We start from the raw sequence: 18,841 nt of genomic DNA on the forward strand, positions 1-18,841 counted from the left end.
CACCTTTTTCATCATCATCATCATCATCATCATCTTCTTCTTCCTCCTCCTCCTCTTCTTCACCTTATTCACCTTTTTCACCTTCTTCTCCAACTTCTTTCTCCCCGTTTTGCTTCTTCTGTATTTTATTCGACTTTTAATACGATAGTATTGGAGAATGGAGGGGAAATAACAAAGGAAAACGTTTTCAATTGATTATTCAACAAGCTTCATCAAGATTACTTATTCGGTACCTTCATCTTCTCATTTCACGCTCAGCCAGCCAAAAGGCAGTTACGTGAGCGAATAAATGCATTTGTTGAACATCTGGATCATTTAAAAGCGGATTTGGAAGAATGGATTAATGGAGTATTTCATGAATCATTTGCAAAGCAAGGGAAATGAAGAAAAATGAAGAGAAAAAGATGGAAGAAATGAAAAATTGAGGGAGATCAGCCAGAGAGGCTGAACGAAGATGGAAAATGATTGATGAATGAAGAAACATTCATTTATGCGAAAACAAAGCAGCTGAAGAGACAAAAAGAATGGAAAGAAGAACTTTTGGATAATTTTGTTAGAAAAGAATGCGAGCAAGGCATCTTCTCTTTCTCCAACAATAGGCAAAGGCAGATAAAAACAGAATGATGAAAGAAAAAGGAAGAGAAAGAGATGGAATCTGAGTGAAATTTTGAAGAATTTCATTTTGAGACGAAATGAATGAAACGAGTGCCCTTATTCAAGAAGAAGAGATAAAATGGAATGAAGAGAAAAGCAAAGGAAGACAATAAGGAATAAAGGAAATTAGAGATAAAAGATGAACAAAAATGAGAAGAATGAGAAGGGCAATTAATATTTATTTACATGTTCTGTCATTTTCATTCTGAACTGGAGTATTGTATTAGATTCTTTTCAGCCATGTTTGTGCTTGTTGTATTTGGTGCTCACGAAGTTGATGCCTGAAATCTTTAACGAACATTTCTTCATTGATGCCTTTTCATTCTTCTCAATTTTTTTCATTTCATATTTTGCCTTCTCCTTCTCAAATTCAAAGAGAAAGCGATGAGAAAGAGTATCAGCAGAGTTAGCCAGAGGGGAAAAGAGGAAATAAATGAACCGAATTTTTTTTTGAAAAAACGAATCTGTTTGAAGAAGATATGATGCAAATATTCGTTCAACGAAGATTCTTGATGAAAATAATTGAAAAGAAAAGAAAAGAATGGAATTTTTAACATTTCTTTTTTTAAAAAAAAGGAAACAAAAACATTAATAAAAATTCTTCAAATAATTTTTGTTGTAATTTTGTGAAATGATGAAAATTGAAAAAGACAGTTTTTGATTCACAAAATGAAATGAAATGAATTTGGTTAAACATTCACAAAATAATCTGAAATATTCAATGATAATTCATTATAGTTTTTGCTGTTCAAAAACTTTATGATTTTGAAAAAACTTGTGATAACATCTTCATGTCCTTCTTCTTCCATCTTTTCAAACACTTTTCTTTTCGACTCTTTTCTTTTTGCTTCTTCCATTTTAACTTTCTTTTTTCTTTTCAATAGCCCTGAAATTGCAATGAAAAACATCAAGCTACAATATGCAATTTTGTTATTTAAAATTGGCTGCTGAATCACCTCCAAAACAGCATCAACAGCTTCTCTTTTCAACATATCATCAACATTCACAGCTTCATTTCTCACCACCGCTTGAAATAAACAAATGCATTGCTTGCAAATTTCTATGTGATTAACCTTTGCTTCCCGTAAGACTCCCACAATACTTCCTATAAGCACGGTATTAACTTCATTCTCCAATTTGAATGCTGACAAGAAAGAATCAATAGCATCGATCCATTTCCTGATAATAAGCACTTCTTTCACTTCTGTTTCTTTCTTTCTTTCTTCTTCTTCTTTTCTCTTCCAGTCGACACATTGAGACAATTCTTCTATCTCTCTTGTTGCTTCCTTCACAAAATGAAGTTCATTCACAACCACTTCTTCCAAACTTTCGTCTTTGAGTGAGCGATAAATCAAAAACCCCCAAATAGACTGATACGCATGTCGAGTTAGGTTGCGATGTTCCTGATGATATTGGATTATCTCTTTGATTTCATTCAAATACAGTTTTTCTCCCATATCCTGATTGAAAATTGAAAGAATAAAAATGATTGAAAAAATGAAATGGAAGATATCATGCATCATATCGAATATAACTCAATCCCAACAATGCCATTTCCACTTCTTTTTGTGTATTTTCACCTTTCTCTTTCTTCAAGGCAACTTTCAGAAGACAGGGCACACAAATCGACATCAATTTTGACGAAGGTTTGACGTGAAGCAAAAGACAACATTCACAAAGGTCAATTTGTAATTTTTCATTTTTTTCATCTATTTTCTTCTTTTCTTCTTCAACAATCATCTTCTCAAATCTTTCGTTCAGCAAAGATCTTTCAAAGTGATTAACCAAACATTCTTTATCGCATAGTCATATCCAAGAAGCTTCAATAAATAAATCGCATTTTCCATTGACAGCTTCTTTTCTTCAATCATTTCATTGATTGCATCAAATGGTTCTTCTGTAAAAATAGAATAAAAATCATCTTGATCCATTTCGTTTATGCATTCGTCCATTTCTTCGATTATCTGTTTCGTATCGCCATCTGCACATTCTTCCAGTTTACAAAGCAATTCTTCCAAAATAATGAAAGAACATAAATAAAGTACCTTCAAACAACAGTCACAATAAACAAACTTGAAAACTTATCCCTGAGAGATAGCTCCTGAGCATCATCATCATTTTAAACTTCATTGTCCATTTCCATTCTGTTCATTGTTTGCAAAGATCAATTTGTGCAAAATTTCAAACATAAAACAAAACAATAAAAAAACAAACATTGTTGATTGTTGAAGAAAAAAAGGCAAAAGCCAAACTCAATTCCTTTGCTTTGAAAAAATCAGAGTTAAAAAAAAAGAAGTCACAAAGATAATAAAACAGGCAATTGTTTGCAGAATGCAAAAGAATCGAAATCTTTCTGATCGAGACAACAATAATTCATTTTATGAAATGGATGACATTTTAATGAAAAATTGAACAAATTGAGAAATATCCCACATGTTTGTGTTGAATAGAAATGAAATATCTATTTTCGCATTCTGAGCCACATGAAGAAGAAGTGAAAAGACTATGAAAAGATCTTTGCAAATAAGAGACAAAAAATAAACAGTTTGTTGATTAATTGTGTGTGAACTTTTATATCCCTTCAAATGAAAAATTTAATATTAGTTTTTCATTTTATAGTACTCACATTTTGAGTTGTCTGGAAGCTTTCCTTCATTGAGATGATTCTTTGTGTAATATCAAAGTGCTTGTTGGTTTCAGTGAACATTTCAAATATAATGTATTGAGCAAAGTTGTTTGCTGTTTGGATGTTTTTTTATTTAGTCCATTTCTTGAGGGGTTGTTCATGCGAAAGGAGGATTGACGGATTGGATCAAGTTTTCGTTATAACTCACATTTTCGATGTTTGAGCAAATGACAGTTGGACACCTTAGGGAACGAATCAGAGCAATAATGAATGACATAATTGATCGGAAAATTAAATTGATTTTTTAATCAAAGGATTTTGAAGCTGAGCGAAGATGAAAGAATTCGTGATGGTGGAGGGAGATTTATGCAATATGCAGGACAAAGAACATAATGAATGTTGAGTTCATTTCAGAACAAAAATTGCCTATTTGTGTTACTGCTTTATGCGTATTATCCTGAAAAGAATCTTGTTGCCTTTTGTTGAAAATCATCATTTTGAATATTGTTGTCGATTATCATTGATCCCTCAATTTCAGCATGGATTTCAACAAAACACAGAAACAATTCGAACGATATCAAAATGAATTTGCCAAGACAGACGGGCAACAGTTGAAGTGTTTGATCATGCAAAGGTGTGTAATCCAAAGAAAGCTGCATTTGTGTTGCATTTTTTCAAAAAAGGTTTTACGAAAGAAAAAGGAAAACACGAGAAAGATGTGAAAGAAGAAAAATATAAATCACAATTATCATCAACTGTTTCATCATCATCTTTTTTCTTCCTCCTCTTTCCTAACCTCTGCTCTCCACTGTTTTCCTTCTTTCTTCATCCGGTTGCATGGCTTCTGTGTCATTCCTTCATCAGCCCTCTTCCTCCTCTTCCAATCCTCTGCAACATCTCCCTCGCTCTCCCAAGGCATTCCCATTCAGTTTTATTCTGCTCTATTGGCTGTGGCAAATCGGCGCTGCTTGCATCGATTCTGGGAGAGACAATCTGTTTGGAAAGGAAAGGCTATTTGAGTGTGAAGGTGGCTTATATGCCTCAGGTGTGAAAGTTCGAAAGAAAAAAAATACAAATAAATCTCTGCTTCTTTTTTTTCTTCTTCTTTACTGATTAATATTGTTTTCATCTGTTTTTTCACTTAATTTTTACCCCCTTTTTCTGATATATATCATTTCTTTCCTCCTCTATTTCCGTTGCAAATTCCCAACGTATTCAACATCACCATCAAATCCAACATCCTCTTTCGTTCAACTTTCAACACTCCATCTACCACTTCCTCGTTGTTCAATAATTCTGTTTGGAACAAAACTTATCCATTCTTCCTGGAGGAAGAGAAGAGGAAGTGGGGCAAATGTAGAAATAACCTGTTGGCAGTGCAACTTGTTTGGATAACTCTGGCGAAAGCAGTCTTTTCATCTGATGAGATGCTTCTGTTTGATGAGATTTTTGAAAGAATCGATACTCATGTTGGACAGACACTGGTTACAAAGACCAACAATCATCTTCAAAAAAGGGGACACGGTGCTGTCTTGACAGCAACACACAACACGATATATATGTCTTGTTTTGGCACAGCCATCGCGATTGGAGGAAGACAGTGGGATCAGAAAGACAGGAAGGGCGGAAGAGTTAAAGGGGATTGTGAAGAAGATGAGGGTGTTGATAAGTGAGGAGAATGAAGAAAGGAGGGAAGAAGAAGAAGAAAAGATGAAAGAGTTAGAGAACTTTTTTAATATGATTTTGAAAACAATTTTGAAAAAAAGATTGAAGATGCAAATGACATTTCTTCGCCATCACATCGTCTTCGTCTTTTTCTTAATCTTTGTTTTTTTTTTTGCAGCTTCTTTTCAGATGACATTCAACAAGAGTTTCATCATTCCGAAGTGTTTGAACAGTTCAATTCAGCAGAGATTCCGAATCGAGCCAAAATATTTTGATTTCATATTCCATTCACAAATTCAAAAAAGAAAATAAAATTTGGACAATGTTTTTCTTTTCATTCAAATCTTCTTCTTCTTCAACTCATTCGATGAACAACAAAAACATTTGCATTTCAATTTCATTCAAATTCTTATCGAATTAATCAGGAGACCTTGCCTTTCATTTCTATTCATCAAAGCAAAATGAATATTCACACTTTCATAGAATTAATGCCAGGACAGACGCAGCAAAGAAATGGGCTATTTTGAGCTGGAATAGCAGATCATCAGGCATTCAACAGAAAAAGGAGATTGAATCCGAGTGTTTTCATTGAAAACTGAAAGAGGTGCAGATAAAGGAGAAAGAACGTTGAAGAAATTCATTGATTAAATTAATGAATTCAAAAATAACCTTTGATTAATCTCACAGCTTGAAAACAACAGCGAATTGAGAAAATAAAATGAGAAAGGAAATCAATAAAGAGTGAAGTGCTTGTTTGAATGAAAATTCTATGAAACAATAGAATAAATGCCCGATAAGCAATGGTGATTTCATCAAATGCACATGTGAGATGTTTTCTTCTATTTTGTGTGCCATCTCTTCAAATATCTTCGACCGTGCCATCACTCACACATAAATTCACATTTTGTCTGCTCATTCAATAATATTTGCCAACGTTCTTCACCTTCTTCAGAAGCCCCGTCGCATTGTGCGCACTCTTGCAGGACATCTTTGATAACCGACAATGCATTGCTTTAATGCCAAGCATGTTTTCCATATGTTCATCATCAGCTGTGTTCCCGTTGATAAAGATTTATTAATCGACATTCCAATCACAGAATGCTTCTGTTCTGTCATGTCCAACAGCCGAGTTGTCTTTCCGAGTGATGTTTCCCATGAAAGTGAACAAAGGTTCTTTCACAGAAGCAACAAATGATTCGCACACAAAATACATATCTCTTCCGACACAGGCCTTGTTGGCTGAAAACACGATATTGGTGATGGAAAAGGTTGTGGATGACACTTGTGAGCCTTCATTGAACTCGAACATGAGAGCACCGCCTCTTCCTCCAGAACTTGTATCATCGCTCACACAGCAGGTGGAGAAGGTTGTGTTCCTCACAGAAAATGTGTTGGCAGTGGAAGATGAGGCGAATGAGATGCACCCGCCATCTGTGGCAGTCTGTTGGCTCAACTGTGATGAGTTGATGTTGGTCATGGTGCAGTTGGCGAGGGAGAGGGAGAGGAAACTGGAGAAGGATGGAAGGGAGGTGATGGAACATGTTGAAAGGAAGAAGAAAAAGAAGGAAAGAACGAAGAAGAGTTTATGAAGAAGAAGAGAAGCGAATTCCTAAAGTGTTTGCGTGTGGATTGAAGATGAGTTTTAAATTGAAATAGGATTGTGTAAAAAATGATAAATTTGGGATGAAGGAAAAACAAAGAGGAAGGAAAATGAAAAAAGATAATCTTCAGATTGAGAGGAGAAAGAGTTGATGTGATTGATCCAGTTGTTGATCTTGGTGGTGATTGTTTATCCATTGTTTTATATTTTTTTTCCAAAAGTTGTCAAGCCGCCCAGCTGGAATGGTGAATGACAATTCTATTTATGAAGAGGAAAAAATAAATCAATTGTTTTTTTATTGATTTATAATGCATTTTTTCACCCCCCATTTTCTTTTTGAAAAGATTTGTTCAATTGGATACGATGCATTTCTTCAACTTAATCTTCGTTCGTAATTTCAACAATTGATTTTTTAACCTTCGTTTTTTATTTTTTTTTTTTGATCTTCTTGAGAAGTTATTAAAAATTCCACAAATATTAACTTATTCTTAATTTTTTGGCATATTTATCGATAAAGATTGAACAACATCATAAGTTCTAAAAAAAAAAATCAAACTCTCATTTTTCGCTTTTCAGGCATTATTTGGATGTGGGATTTCATTGGATGATTCTTTTGATTGTCACTTTACAGATGTCTGAGGAAAACATGATAATCATTTGTTTCTCAGATCTTTTGAAGATTATCAGAATCTGTTTGTTTGTTGAGGAAATATTCTGGTTAAATAATTTAAACGAAATGTTTCATCATTTGTCGTGAAACGTGAAAAAATGATAATTCATTTTCCAAAAACAAAGTGGATGAATGCAAAAATGAAATGAGTATGAAACAAAAAAGAATTGATTAACTAATATTGAAGGAGTTACATGGATGGATACACATGTGATGAATAATAAATAATGAAAAATGTTTGCTATTTCAAAAAATAAAGAATGACAACAAAAGAAGGTGAAAGCCATTTTGAAGATCATTCTTTGAACAGAATAGAACAAAAGCAAATGGTGAAAGAATTAGAAAAAATTAAAGATAATGATTACAACTAAATTTGTCACGGAATAAAGCAACTGAATTTAAAAAAAATCAGAGTTACAAATACAAAAATGAAAAACAAGTTCAAAGAAAACAACTGAAAATAATCCACTTCAAAATCGATATTGGTCAAACAAACACAAAACATCTTTTTCATCAATAGAATTCTTTTGTTTGAAAGAAAAGCAAAATTGTGGCAGCTTGTAAAATAAATCTTCAAATGGCAGATTCTTCAAGTATTTTCCAAAAATACAGCAAAGATCCAATCTCCTGCATTGAAAATCATGTGCAAATGATGGAGCCAGCTGACAACTCAAAAATTCAATCATCTGCCACACAAAAAACAAACAAAAGCAATTCTTCTGTTCTCTTCATGTTAGTTGTGTTCATAATGTCCGTTGAACTTCATTTTCTTCATCAGTCTCCAAAAATGTTAATTTATTCATCAATAACAATCAAACATCGCTCTTTGAATGCAATACATCAAAATTTAGATTTTCTCCTGTGGGTGATCAAGTGAGTTTTTGATCGGATGCTCCTTCAAAGAGACAATTGACTCAACATCTGAACAGCTGAACAGACCATTCGAAGAATACAAAAGTGTAGAGAAATATATTAATATCATTATCTTTCTTCTCAAATGCATTGGGAAAAGGATGAAAGAAAAGACAAATATCATGATCACCATCATTTTCACCACTAGCACATGCTTTCCAGTTCCCCTCTGCTTCCTGAGTCTCTGCGTCGCTCACTCTCCCCATCACACCCACTGAAGCATTCAACAGCATCTGTCATTGTGAGCACAGCAGCACCTGGTGGGAAGCGCTGGATGAACTCGCGTTTCAACAAAGCCAAAGTTAGCCTCTGAGAGGCACACCCTGACAAACAGCACTTGGCAATATTCTCCATCGAGGATGTGCTGATGCTTTCGAAATTCGGTCTCTCCCCATTCACTATCTTCTGCCCTGCCACTTCTGCCTCATAATCTCCAAACGGGATTTGAAGAGTCAGGCACTCCCACAACATCATCCCAATCGAGAAGACAACCGACTCCTTTGTTGCTCCCATTTTCTTATTGATCAGCAGCTCAGGTGCCTTCCACCTCAAGCACTCTTTTTTGAAAGCATCCTCATCCTCAAAAGCAGATGAGGGCAGAGAGTCTTCATCATCATCATTGCCACTGGCAGATGTTACAACAGTTGATGATGAGATGGATGATGAATCTGAATCATCATCAGACAATAAGTCTGAGTGCATCACAATGCAGATGACCATGTGCTCGGAGAAGAGAACAATGTGAGGGCTAAGATTATCAAGAGATTGAAGAGGATTTTCCATCTCATCAAAGGAGTGAAGAGCTCCATTCGCCACCCAGAACAGGATCTGTGCAGCTGTCATTTCTCTCTCTTGAAGACTTCCAATCGCCATCTCTTTCTTCTCATTCCTGCCATGAAGAAGCATGAACAACGAATCCCTCAGATCCACAATCAGCTTCTCATGAGGAGATGAGCAGGCCATTGCATCCACCAAGTTCGACATCGATGAGGTGGTTGGGCACAAATCCTCCCCTCGAACAAAAGTGGAATCTGAATCAGTTGAACAAGTGGAAGAAATTGACGGTGATGGTGTTCTTTTCCTTATCTCTTCTTCTTCATCTTTCTCCAACATCCATTGAGGAATCTTGTCTGAGTCTCTCCCCAAGATATATTCAGTTGAACCACTCTCAGATAGAAGATGCTCTGAAGACTCTGAATGTTGCATATTCGTATCATACACCCTCTTCTTCATCCTTTCTTCATTCTTTTTCTCAGCTTCTCTTTCTGCTCTCCTCCACTGCTCCTCAGGCGACATCTCCATCGTCACCATCTCAAATGCTTTGGGATCCTTTCTGATGTTGTCATTCACAATCTCTCTCAGATCTTTTGCTTCATTCTTTGCCTTTCTCCATCTGACCGTTGAAATAACTGCAATAATCAGAATGATAAGAAGAATAAATGCCATGATGATCACAATCAACAACCAATAAGACTTCCCTTCTTTTCCTCCTTCGGCAAGCTTTCCTTCTCCATTTGTTTTTGATTTTGTTTTGTTCTTCAGTATCTGTGGAGAAGTTGCAGCCAATTGTTTTCCAAACAGAATCATCACAGACACCTCTGTTTCATCTGCAACCTTTGAAAAATTTTCAGATGTGATTGTTCCAATCACCTCAGTTTCTGAAATAAAGCCATCATCCTCAAACTGATGTGTCTCAACCAACTCCACATCTCCTGTTTTATACACAAGTCTGAATGACAAGTCACAAGGAACAAACAGTGATCCCTTGAATTTGATAAAAATGTTGCTTCCATTTTCACTGATTGAAACCTCTTCCAGTTTTTGGATGAAGAAAGGAGATGACCTTTCTGCTGCTATCCCTCCCAAATCACATCCATCATTCAAGATCCAAAGAGAAGAATTATCTTTTACCCCATCTCCCCCTTTCAAGCTGGATATAGTCAATGAGGCAGAATCTGAGCAAATGATGTTTCGGCGAAGAGAGGGATATTTTTCAATGAATGGATTGTTGTTCATAAACTCCCCTTTCTCGATTGTCACATTGTCAGCAGACACTGATAATCCACCCGATGAAGCATTCATTATTGTCACATATTTCATCGTTATTGTTGAGTTTGTTGAATGAACAAGAGACCCATTCCATTTGCATATTTCTTCAAAATTATTGTTTCTCTCATTTTCACTTTCTTTTCCAAGCACTCCAACAAATCGACATAAATCCATCAAAGCATCAATCGCATTGCTCAATTCCATAATGCTTCCTTTGTCAGACATGGAACAGCAGTTTGAGCAAGAGCAATTAGAAAGAACCATTTGAGCAGAAGTTGAAGAAGCCGAGAGAACAGAAGCTCCATCTGAATTTCTTGAACAGTTGTTGAATGAGGAGCTTCTAATGGAAATTGTTCCTGAAGTTGAATCATTTATTGAAAAGATGCAGCCATCAGACAGCTTCACTCCATCTGCATCAATTCCATTGAATACAACTTTTTTGCATCCATCGATCACAAACACATTTCCCATCGCTTCAAAATTATCCATTTTCACATTTGTCATTGATGTCTCATTTCCACAAAGCAGAAACGAAGGTTTCTTGAATGAAAGGAGTGACACTGAGCAGTTGTCAACATGAAGAATTCCATTTCCAATGCTCAGCAATGTTGAATTAAGAAAAACAGCAGGCTGATTGTTGCTTGACCCTCCATCAGAAGAGAAATCAACAAATGAAAGAGAAAGCTGTCCACTTGCCTCATGAATGATAGAACTTCCAGAATAAGAAAACGATTGATCAAAGTTGAATTTCAATCTCTCAAACCGAACATTCTCTGATGTTGTAATGAGATTTCCCTCATTGATATTAATTGTTGAGTTCAGATGCACCAAAGCAGCTAACTGAGATTGCAACGAGTGGATAATCACATCCTTTGCTTCGCATTCCCCGTTCATGACTGTTTCCTCTGAAACCATCAGCTGAGAATACGATGACGGAATAATGTGTTGCACTCCCTGATTCAATGATTGACAAGGCATGCTGAACTCTCCACACTGCTTGCTATCTATTGAGTTTTCAGAAACTGAAGATACAAATATCGTCTCACTCTGATATTTCACAACTCTCAACAGAAGATCCTCTTCCCCAACAAACGAGGCTGTTGTGCAGCCCCATATCGCAAGCTCCTTCACAAACGGCGCTCTGAAATCCAGCAAGAATTGTTCATCAACTATCTGTGTTTCAATTGAATGGCATTTCACATACACATCTCTCCCTCTCAATGCAGAGTTGTCTCTGAATGTGATATTCGACAGCACAAAGTTCAGAGGCTGTTCAGCCACTGAGGAACACTCCAGAAACAGCCACCCACCTCTTCCTGTGGTGGAGCAGAAGCACTCAGAAATCGTGCAAAAAGAGCAATCAAAGTTTCCTCCCTCATTCAACACAGAAAACATCCCTCCCCCTTTTCCACACTTCAACCCTCCACATTTCTTCATCGTTGTGTTTCGTATCACCATTTTCAAGGGTGCATCATTGTTATTTCGAATGATGGGAATATCATCCGTTGTGTTCTGGGTAACTTCCTCGAAGGAACTCCACTCAATAACAACATCTTGTTCCTCTTCATTTCTCTCTCTTCTTGAACTCTTTGAAATGCTCAATCCACTCGCCCCATCAAGTTGAACGTCCTTCATTGTCAGATTTTTGATGTTCAAAATCGAAGTTGACAGCAAAGAAATAACATCTTTTGAAAAGCTAAGTGATTGCATTGAAACAATGTCCAACACAACTGTACCTCCATATGCCTTGATCAGCCCGTAATTCATTATTTCATCAAAACTTTCTTCATTTTTTGTGAATGAACAGTCTTTCAGAGTCAGAAATCCATTGCTTGAACCAACATGCATCAAATAGTTGACTCCACCTGTAAATGATGATGGAACAACAAAGTTTATCAGCTCGAAATTTGTAATTCCAGAAATCTTCATTGCTGCATCCTCTGCTACTTCGAGCGAAGAGAGACATTCCAAAGCACACTTATTGTTATCATCTGATTTTATGGAAATTCCACCAAGATCAACACACTTCTGAAGAATCGCCTTTCCAATGATGTTTATATTCTTTTCGTTTCCTTTCGGAAATCGATCCAATGAATAATCGATTGACAGACAAGGATAATCCGAAAATCCACAGGCACCCATATCTCTTCCTTTGTCTCCAATAAATATCTTTGAGCCAAATGCTCTCCAGAAATATACCAATGGAATGGCATTCGTTGTATCACTTCCATCAAAGCCTCTCATGGAATTTAATGAAATATCTGCCAGATGTTCTGATACGAATGGAAGAGAAGTGTTTGTGATGCTCTTTGTCAAATTGGATGATTCGACAAACAGGTCATTTCCACATTTTGCAACATTTGGCTTGCCTTCCTCAAAAATGGGGGATGAGATCACAAACGAAGAATAGTCATCAATCACTTTCAGCGCCATCCCTCCCCCAAAGCCAGTCTTTTCTTCTTTTGCTGGTGCTGTGCATCCTGTAAATGTGCATGAAACAATATTCATTTGAATATTCCCTTTCATCTGCACATTGAGAGCTCCTCCTCTGCCTTCATCAGCCAGCACTGAGCATTCATCAAATGAACATTCTTCAATATTTATTTCTGCGTTCGTATTTTCATCATCGCTGTTATCGAAGCTTATGCAGCCTCCGTTTCCAGCTGCTCTTTCAATTTTTGTGAAATTAGAGTTCGTCATGTTCAACCATTTGGTGCTCATTGACTCTGTACTTGTAGTGCTTCCTGACAATGAGATCAATGGATTTCCACTCAAAGTGATTGATGAAGCCGAGAATGAATCAATAACCAAGGTTCCAGACTTAATAGATAAGAACAGAAATGTCAATTCCGATGAAGGGTTTTGAAGAGAAATAGAGCAATGAGACAAAGTCAGTTGTGAAGAAGACAAAATAAAAATGGAGTGAAGAGGAAGGGAAGATGGAAGAGAGAAGATGAGTCTTGATAATTCTGTTTCAACACTTGCTGAAATCATCTCTGAATTGGTCATTGAACTTGCATCAGAGACTGTCCAACCACTCTGCTCATCATTTCCTTTTATTTCATGCTTTTGATCAGTAAAGTCCAATTCATCACTCATCAAAATCATTCCATTCACAATAATTTTCTTTGTTTCTGTTTGTCTTGTGAGGGAGTGCATCAAGGTCAAACAAGGAAATTGGACAATTCCGCAGTGTGAGTGATTGGATGCCTCAATATTGCTCACATATATTTCTTCTGGGGTGGGAAGGAGATAGATGCACAGAGGAATGGCCACACTCGTATTTCCATTGTCATATCCTCTCACTCTGTCGACAGAATCCAAAGAGGCTGTTACACATGTAATATTTTGTGACTTTGCAGTCACTTCCAGATTTGGTGAAATGACAAAAATATCTCTTCCCCATTTGGCTGTATTTGAGCCAAAGGAAGAAGAAATCAGGAAATTTGGGTTTTCATTCATCAATTGAAGAAGGATTCCTCCTCCGAGACCATTTACCATTGAACAATAGCATTCATCAAAAGATCCACCATTCACTTTCACTTCATTTGCTTCTCCAACACATAACTTCATCGAGCCTCCAACAGTCGATGTTGTGCTTCCACATCCTTCAAAAGTGCAAGAATTCACATCAATGCTTGCCTTGTCATTCGAAAACGACATTACAGCTGCTCCACTGTTTGCTCTCTCAATCCCATCAAAGGTGCATTCAGAAAGAACCAATGAAATTTCTTTTGTCGAAGAGAGTGAAATCAAAGAGACGGAGGAGACGGTCTTTGCCCAGTTCACATTTTCCATCTGAAACATTCCACTCTGAACATTGATCAGCTCTGTGGTGAATGCTGTTTCTGAAATTTGCCCATTTCCAGCAGAAATGTTCAATCTGCAAATATGCATCTCTCCCGTTCCAGTAATCTCAAATAGCCTTGAGGCGCGATTATTTGTATGTACCGAATCATGCACAAGAACAAAATCCCTTGCAGTCAATGTGCCTGTTGAGACTGAAAAAAGAGACAACCCAGATGCTTCAAATTCAATTTGAACTGTTGAGCTCAAATCGCTTTGGCCATATATTGTGTAAGAATTGGTGTTGCAGTCCACACTTTTTGTCTCTGAAATCGAACCTGTGAGTATTGCAATATCAGTTACTAATTCTGGAATCAGCTGAGTGAGGCAGCGGCTGATGGTGCAGCAAGGATAGCTTTCATCCAGTCCACAAGTGTATGTATCAATGGCATTGGGTTCTGTTTGTACTGATGAGACAAATCTGACTTTTCCGAAATCATTTCGAAGCCATTTGCTTTTATCAATAACAGAATTGTAATTAGTGCTCACTCTGTTTTCTGTTTGCCTTGTAGAATAGCATGTGGAATCAATGTTGTTTGATGTTGAACCTTGAAGAACAATGTCATGCCCACCTTTAATGCATGTGTTGTTATGGAAAAAGCAATAATAAAACAAAATTCCATTATTACTTGACGTTACACTTTGACATACAGCGCCTCCTCCAAGCATTGAAAAGCAATTACAAAACAGGCAATTTGATATTACAACTTGATCAATGCATCTCCAATGTTGAATTGCGCCTCCTGCGGATGATGTTGAATGATTTCCTTCACAAGAAGAAAATAATGAGCTGAGAATGCAATGTTTTTGCTTTAATGTCAAAACTTGACAAAAATCTATTGCCCCTGCATCTACACCTGATGAACAATTTTGAAAAGAGCAATTATCAACAATTGGTTGGACATATACTAACTCTGCCGTTATTCCTCCACCACCAAAATCTGTTGTAGCTGCAGCTGTGCATTGTACAAATAAAGTGTGTTTAACAATGCATTCTGCAATTTTCAATGCATATATTCCTCCTCCTCTTGTCGAGGAAGCGTTGCATCTTGTGAATGAAGAATTCTCAACTCTGAGAGTTGCATTTTCATTGTCATGAACATAAAGAGCACCCCCTTGTGGTGATGTGCAATCAGTCCATTCGCACAATGAAAAGGATTGACTCTCATTTGTGTCCATTTTTTCTTTTCTTTGAAGTTCATTCGCTTCTCTTTTCCCAAAGCTTATTGATGTATTTTTGCAGACAAATTCTTGTGAAGAATAAGATCCGCTCGAGACCCCTCCTTCAAATGCATTCACACATAAATAAATGAAACAGTTCTCCATTGAACTCAACAAGCACGAATGCTCCATTTGACAATCACAGTTCTTGAAGGGCTTCACAGAAATATTCCTGAAGGCACAGTTATTAATTTGTTCACTTTTGCTCTTTCCAGACAAAAGGAAATAGTCTGAGGATGATACAGTCAGATCTGCAACGATGGAATTTCTCAAAATAGCAAGATTTGAATCATCAGATGAAAATATGAGACTGGGAGTGTTCAGATTCTTTTGAGGGATCAAACTCAAATTAACCATGCTGATTGACCCACTTTGCAAATGAAAAGGAGATTCCGATTTTTGGTGGGAAATGCAGGAATCAATTGTGATTTTTGATTTATCTGTAACTAGTATCAAAGGTGAAGACAAATGTTCAACTGCCAAATTCTTGAGCAAGACTGTAGAATTGTGGAATGCCAAAAATGTATTAACAACTGCAGATATTCCTGACTGCAATCTTTTTACTTCTGAGGCTGTATTCTGCTCAAAAAAATAATAACTATTTGTCTTAGAGATAAATTGTGCATCATTCAAATTTCCTTGACCAAAATAAATGCATTTAATCGAAAAATATTAATGCCAAAGAATACCTTTGTTTTTCAATATTGCAGCACCAGAGACATATTGCGTTTCAAGTGTCCTCCAAAGAATCAAACATGCAAAAAGGAGCAGATACATTCTCATATGTTATTAGAATCAACTTTGATTCAAATATAAAATATTTTTCGGATGATCAAATCGAAATAAAAAATGGTTTTCTGAACAATTGGTAAGAGAGAAGATCTTCTTCAGCAATCACTTTGTGAGTGTTTGGAAAACATCTGAGACAGTTCCAAGGCAATACTATTTCCTCGGTTCTTTTCAGGAACAAATTGGTATTTGCTGATACAGATGATAATTTTTGACATCAAAAAAATGAAAAGAATAAAAAAGTTACAAACAAAAAGAAACGTCAAACAGAGAGAAAAAATTTGTCCAAATCAATGCAACAAATGATGAGAATCTGCCTTGCATCACCTGAATGGCAAAATAATTTGTAATCAGATAATGCTTTGTTTGTTGGAATAAGTTGAATTATTCCATGTTCTTAACAGTGCATTCACCAGAAAATATTAAGAAACTTATCAAACAAAAATTGTTGAATGACAAAAGCACAAAAAGCAACAAATGCCACACCTTAACAAATGAGCCATGTTTTCACTTTGAATGTGTTGTTCCGAATTATTAAAAGCCTTCTCTCCCAACGCAATCAGATGGCGAGTTTTTCTTTTCCATTCTCTCTTTCCACTTCTCTTCTTCTCTTCCGCTCCTCAATTCCCTTTTCTTTGTCTCTTTCAATGAAAATTCTTTCCCTCAAAACTGTTTCTCAATTTCTCTTCTCTTTCATTTTTCCCTTCTCTTTTTTTTTCCTTATCACCCTCCAATATGTCATATGTTAATTCATCTTTTCTCTCAACTGTTATCATTTTTTCCTGTTCAGTCCTCACATATCAAAACTTGTTCTTATTAAAATAAACATTTTCTGTGAAAGTCATCGTAATCTTCTCCTCCTATTCTTCCTCTCCATTTCCTATCTTCTCCATTGTGCTCTTCATATTCTCATCTGTTTTGTCTTATAAAACCATCTCACCAGCTTCTTCGCCCAAAATTTCCCAAATAAGTTTTTCCGCTCTATTCTTCTCCCGCTTTCTTGCTCCTTCCACATTTTGTATGTTGATCCATTTTATGCGAATAGCTATTGTTTGTAGTTTGAAAATACTCACCTGCTTTTTCTTCAGCGAAAAGATCCTTTTAAGAAGCCATTTGTGCCAGTTGAGAGGAAATGTTTCGTGAACTTTCTCTGCATACGCATTTGTATTTAAAAAAAGAGTTTAAAAAAAGATTGCAATTAAACAAATAAAGAAATCAAACATGTTGTTATTATAACTTAAAAATACATTTTGTAAAATAAAATTAAAATAAATATTCAGTCTCTTTCTTTTTTTTTTTCAATTCTGAATATTTTTCATCATTCAAAAAAATAAATTTTAATCAGCAAAAAAGCACAAACACAATTTGCCCTTCTTTGCAAATAAAGCATTCTCTTTGCAAAATACAAATAATTTCCTCAGCCTCTTCTCCATTCGCAATCGCTTGCTCCTCGTGTTTCTTCCTGCATTGATTAAGCCTCCATCTCTTCCTTCTTCCTCTCATAAGCTCCATCCTTTCACTTTCTTTTCCACCATCTTCTTTGAATTATTCATTCACTTTGTTTGCTTTCAATTGCTCCAATAATAATGTCTTTTCTTCCCATGAAAATCCTTCCAATACCGAATCACTTTAAAGTCAGTGCTTTTCTGATATATTGAGTGTATTTCAATTAAAATCTGGAACACGTCAAATTCATGTTCCAAAAATTCCAAAGGGGGGATAAGAAATGTGAAAGCGAATGGTACAGAATAAATGAATAAATAATTCAAACCTCACAACAAATACAGAGTGATTGATGCCCAATTGCGATTCCAAGCATTTTTTTTTTCAATTCAAGCAATTTGTAAATTTTCGATAAATCAGATAAAATTTCAATAAAAATGGGGACATGTTCGATGAAGAATGCTATCTGAATGGAATTGAACGCGGATTTGGAAAACCATAGAAATTACTTATATCTTTTTTAGTTTTGCTTGGCAAGTCAAATGAGACACATGAGCTGTTGAGATAATTTTGGACAAAAAATAGCAGTTCGCTCAAGTGCATCCTCGGTTAACGTGCATGGCGTTTGTTGTATTTTGTGGAACGAATCAACATCTGCTCCACGATTGGCAACAATTTTGCTCAGGCGGATGAAAAGAAGCATGTTGTTGAATTTCATTTTGAATGCTTTGCCTTTTTTTCGAAATTTTGTTTGTTCTTGTTGTTGCAATGCAATGGTTAAATGAGAATTTGATGATGCTCCTTTCTTTGAATAAGCCTTCTCATCAAATTCTTTCGCTTCTACATGTTCATTTAAAAAAAAGGGTAAATAAGTTTTTGATCTTCTTTTTCGTTGTTGTTGTTAGAGAAAGGTTTTATTTGGAGTTTTCAGTTATTCAAACATTTTTTATGGTTCAAGATGTGATTCATAATTTTTTTTATTTCCATATAATTCTTAAAACATTCCAAAGTTTGATCATTCATTTGGATAATCCTTTAAGATTAAAAAAAAAAAAAAAGAAAGAAATTAATTAATTTTCCTTTGAAGTGGAGAATTGGTGATGAAAGTGACGAGTTTTTTTTTCGCGTCATTCAGGGTTAAATAAATTTTTTCCCTCTCTCATGAAATTATGTGAAAATCAAATTTTCTCTTTGAAATCTGAAATAATTCCGGATTATTTTTTTTTTCTAGTGAGTTAAAACAATTTTTGAAAACATATGTTTTTTCCTGAAAATATTATTTATTTCTTAAAAATTTTTTTAAATCCAATGAAAACATAAGATATTTATATTTTGAATGCAAAAATTTTATCCTCCTTTGAAAAAT

General features: G+C 35.7%; 3 protein-coding genes across 3 annotated transcripts; 1 reads left to right on the plus strand and 2 right to left on the minus strand.

The window, feature by feature from the left end:
* Positions 1–6,099: 6,099 nt before the first annotated feature.
* MONOS_5131 (uncharacterized protein) lies at positions 6,100–6,644 on the plus strand (the record flags this gene model as incomplete). The annotated part of the gene is made up of 1 exon (XM_067875253.1): positions 6,100–6,644. The coding sequence occupies one exon, from the start codon at positions 6,100–6,102 to the stop codon at positions 6,532–6,534; it is 435 nt and encodes a 144-aa protein (XP_067719957.1). The 3' UTR covers positions 6,535–6,644.
* Positions 6,645–8,271: 1,627 nt separating this feature from the next.
* On the minus strand, positions 8,272–15,201 carry MONOS_5132 (uncharacterized protein; the record flags this gene model as incomplete). The annotated part of the gene is made up of 2 exons (XM_067875254.1): positions 8,272–14,594; positions 14,880–15,201. 2 exons carry the CDS (start codon positions 15,199–15,201, stop codon positions 8,272–8,274), a joined length of 6,645 nt encoding a protein of 2,214 aa, XP_067719958.1.
* Positions 15,202–17,133: 1,932 nt separating this feature from the next.
* MONOS_18252 (uncharacterized protein) lies at positions 17,134–17,544 on the minus strand (the record flags this gene model as incomplete). The annotated part of the gene is made up of 2 exons (XM_067871254.1): positions 17,134–17,182; positions 17,393–17,544. The coding sequence occupies 2 exons, from the start codon at positions 17,542–17,544 to the stop codon at positions 17,134–17,136; spliced, it is 201 nt and encodes a 66-aa protein (XP_067719959.1).
* Between the last annotated feature and the right edge of the window lie 1,297 nt (positions 17,545–18,841).

Source organism: Monocercomonoides exilis (assembly GCF_001643675.1).
Source record: "Monocercomonoides exilis strain PA203 chromosome Unknown scaffold57-524287, whole genome shotgun sequence".
NCBI classification, from domain to species: domain Eukaryota; phylum Preaxostyla; order Oxymonadida; family Polymastigidae; genus Monocercomonoides; species Monocercomonoides exilis.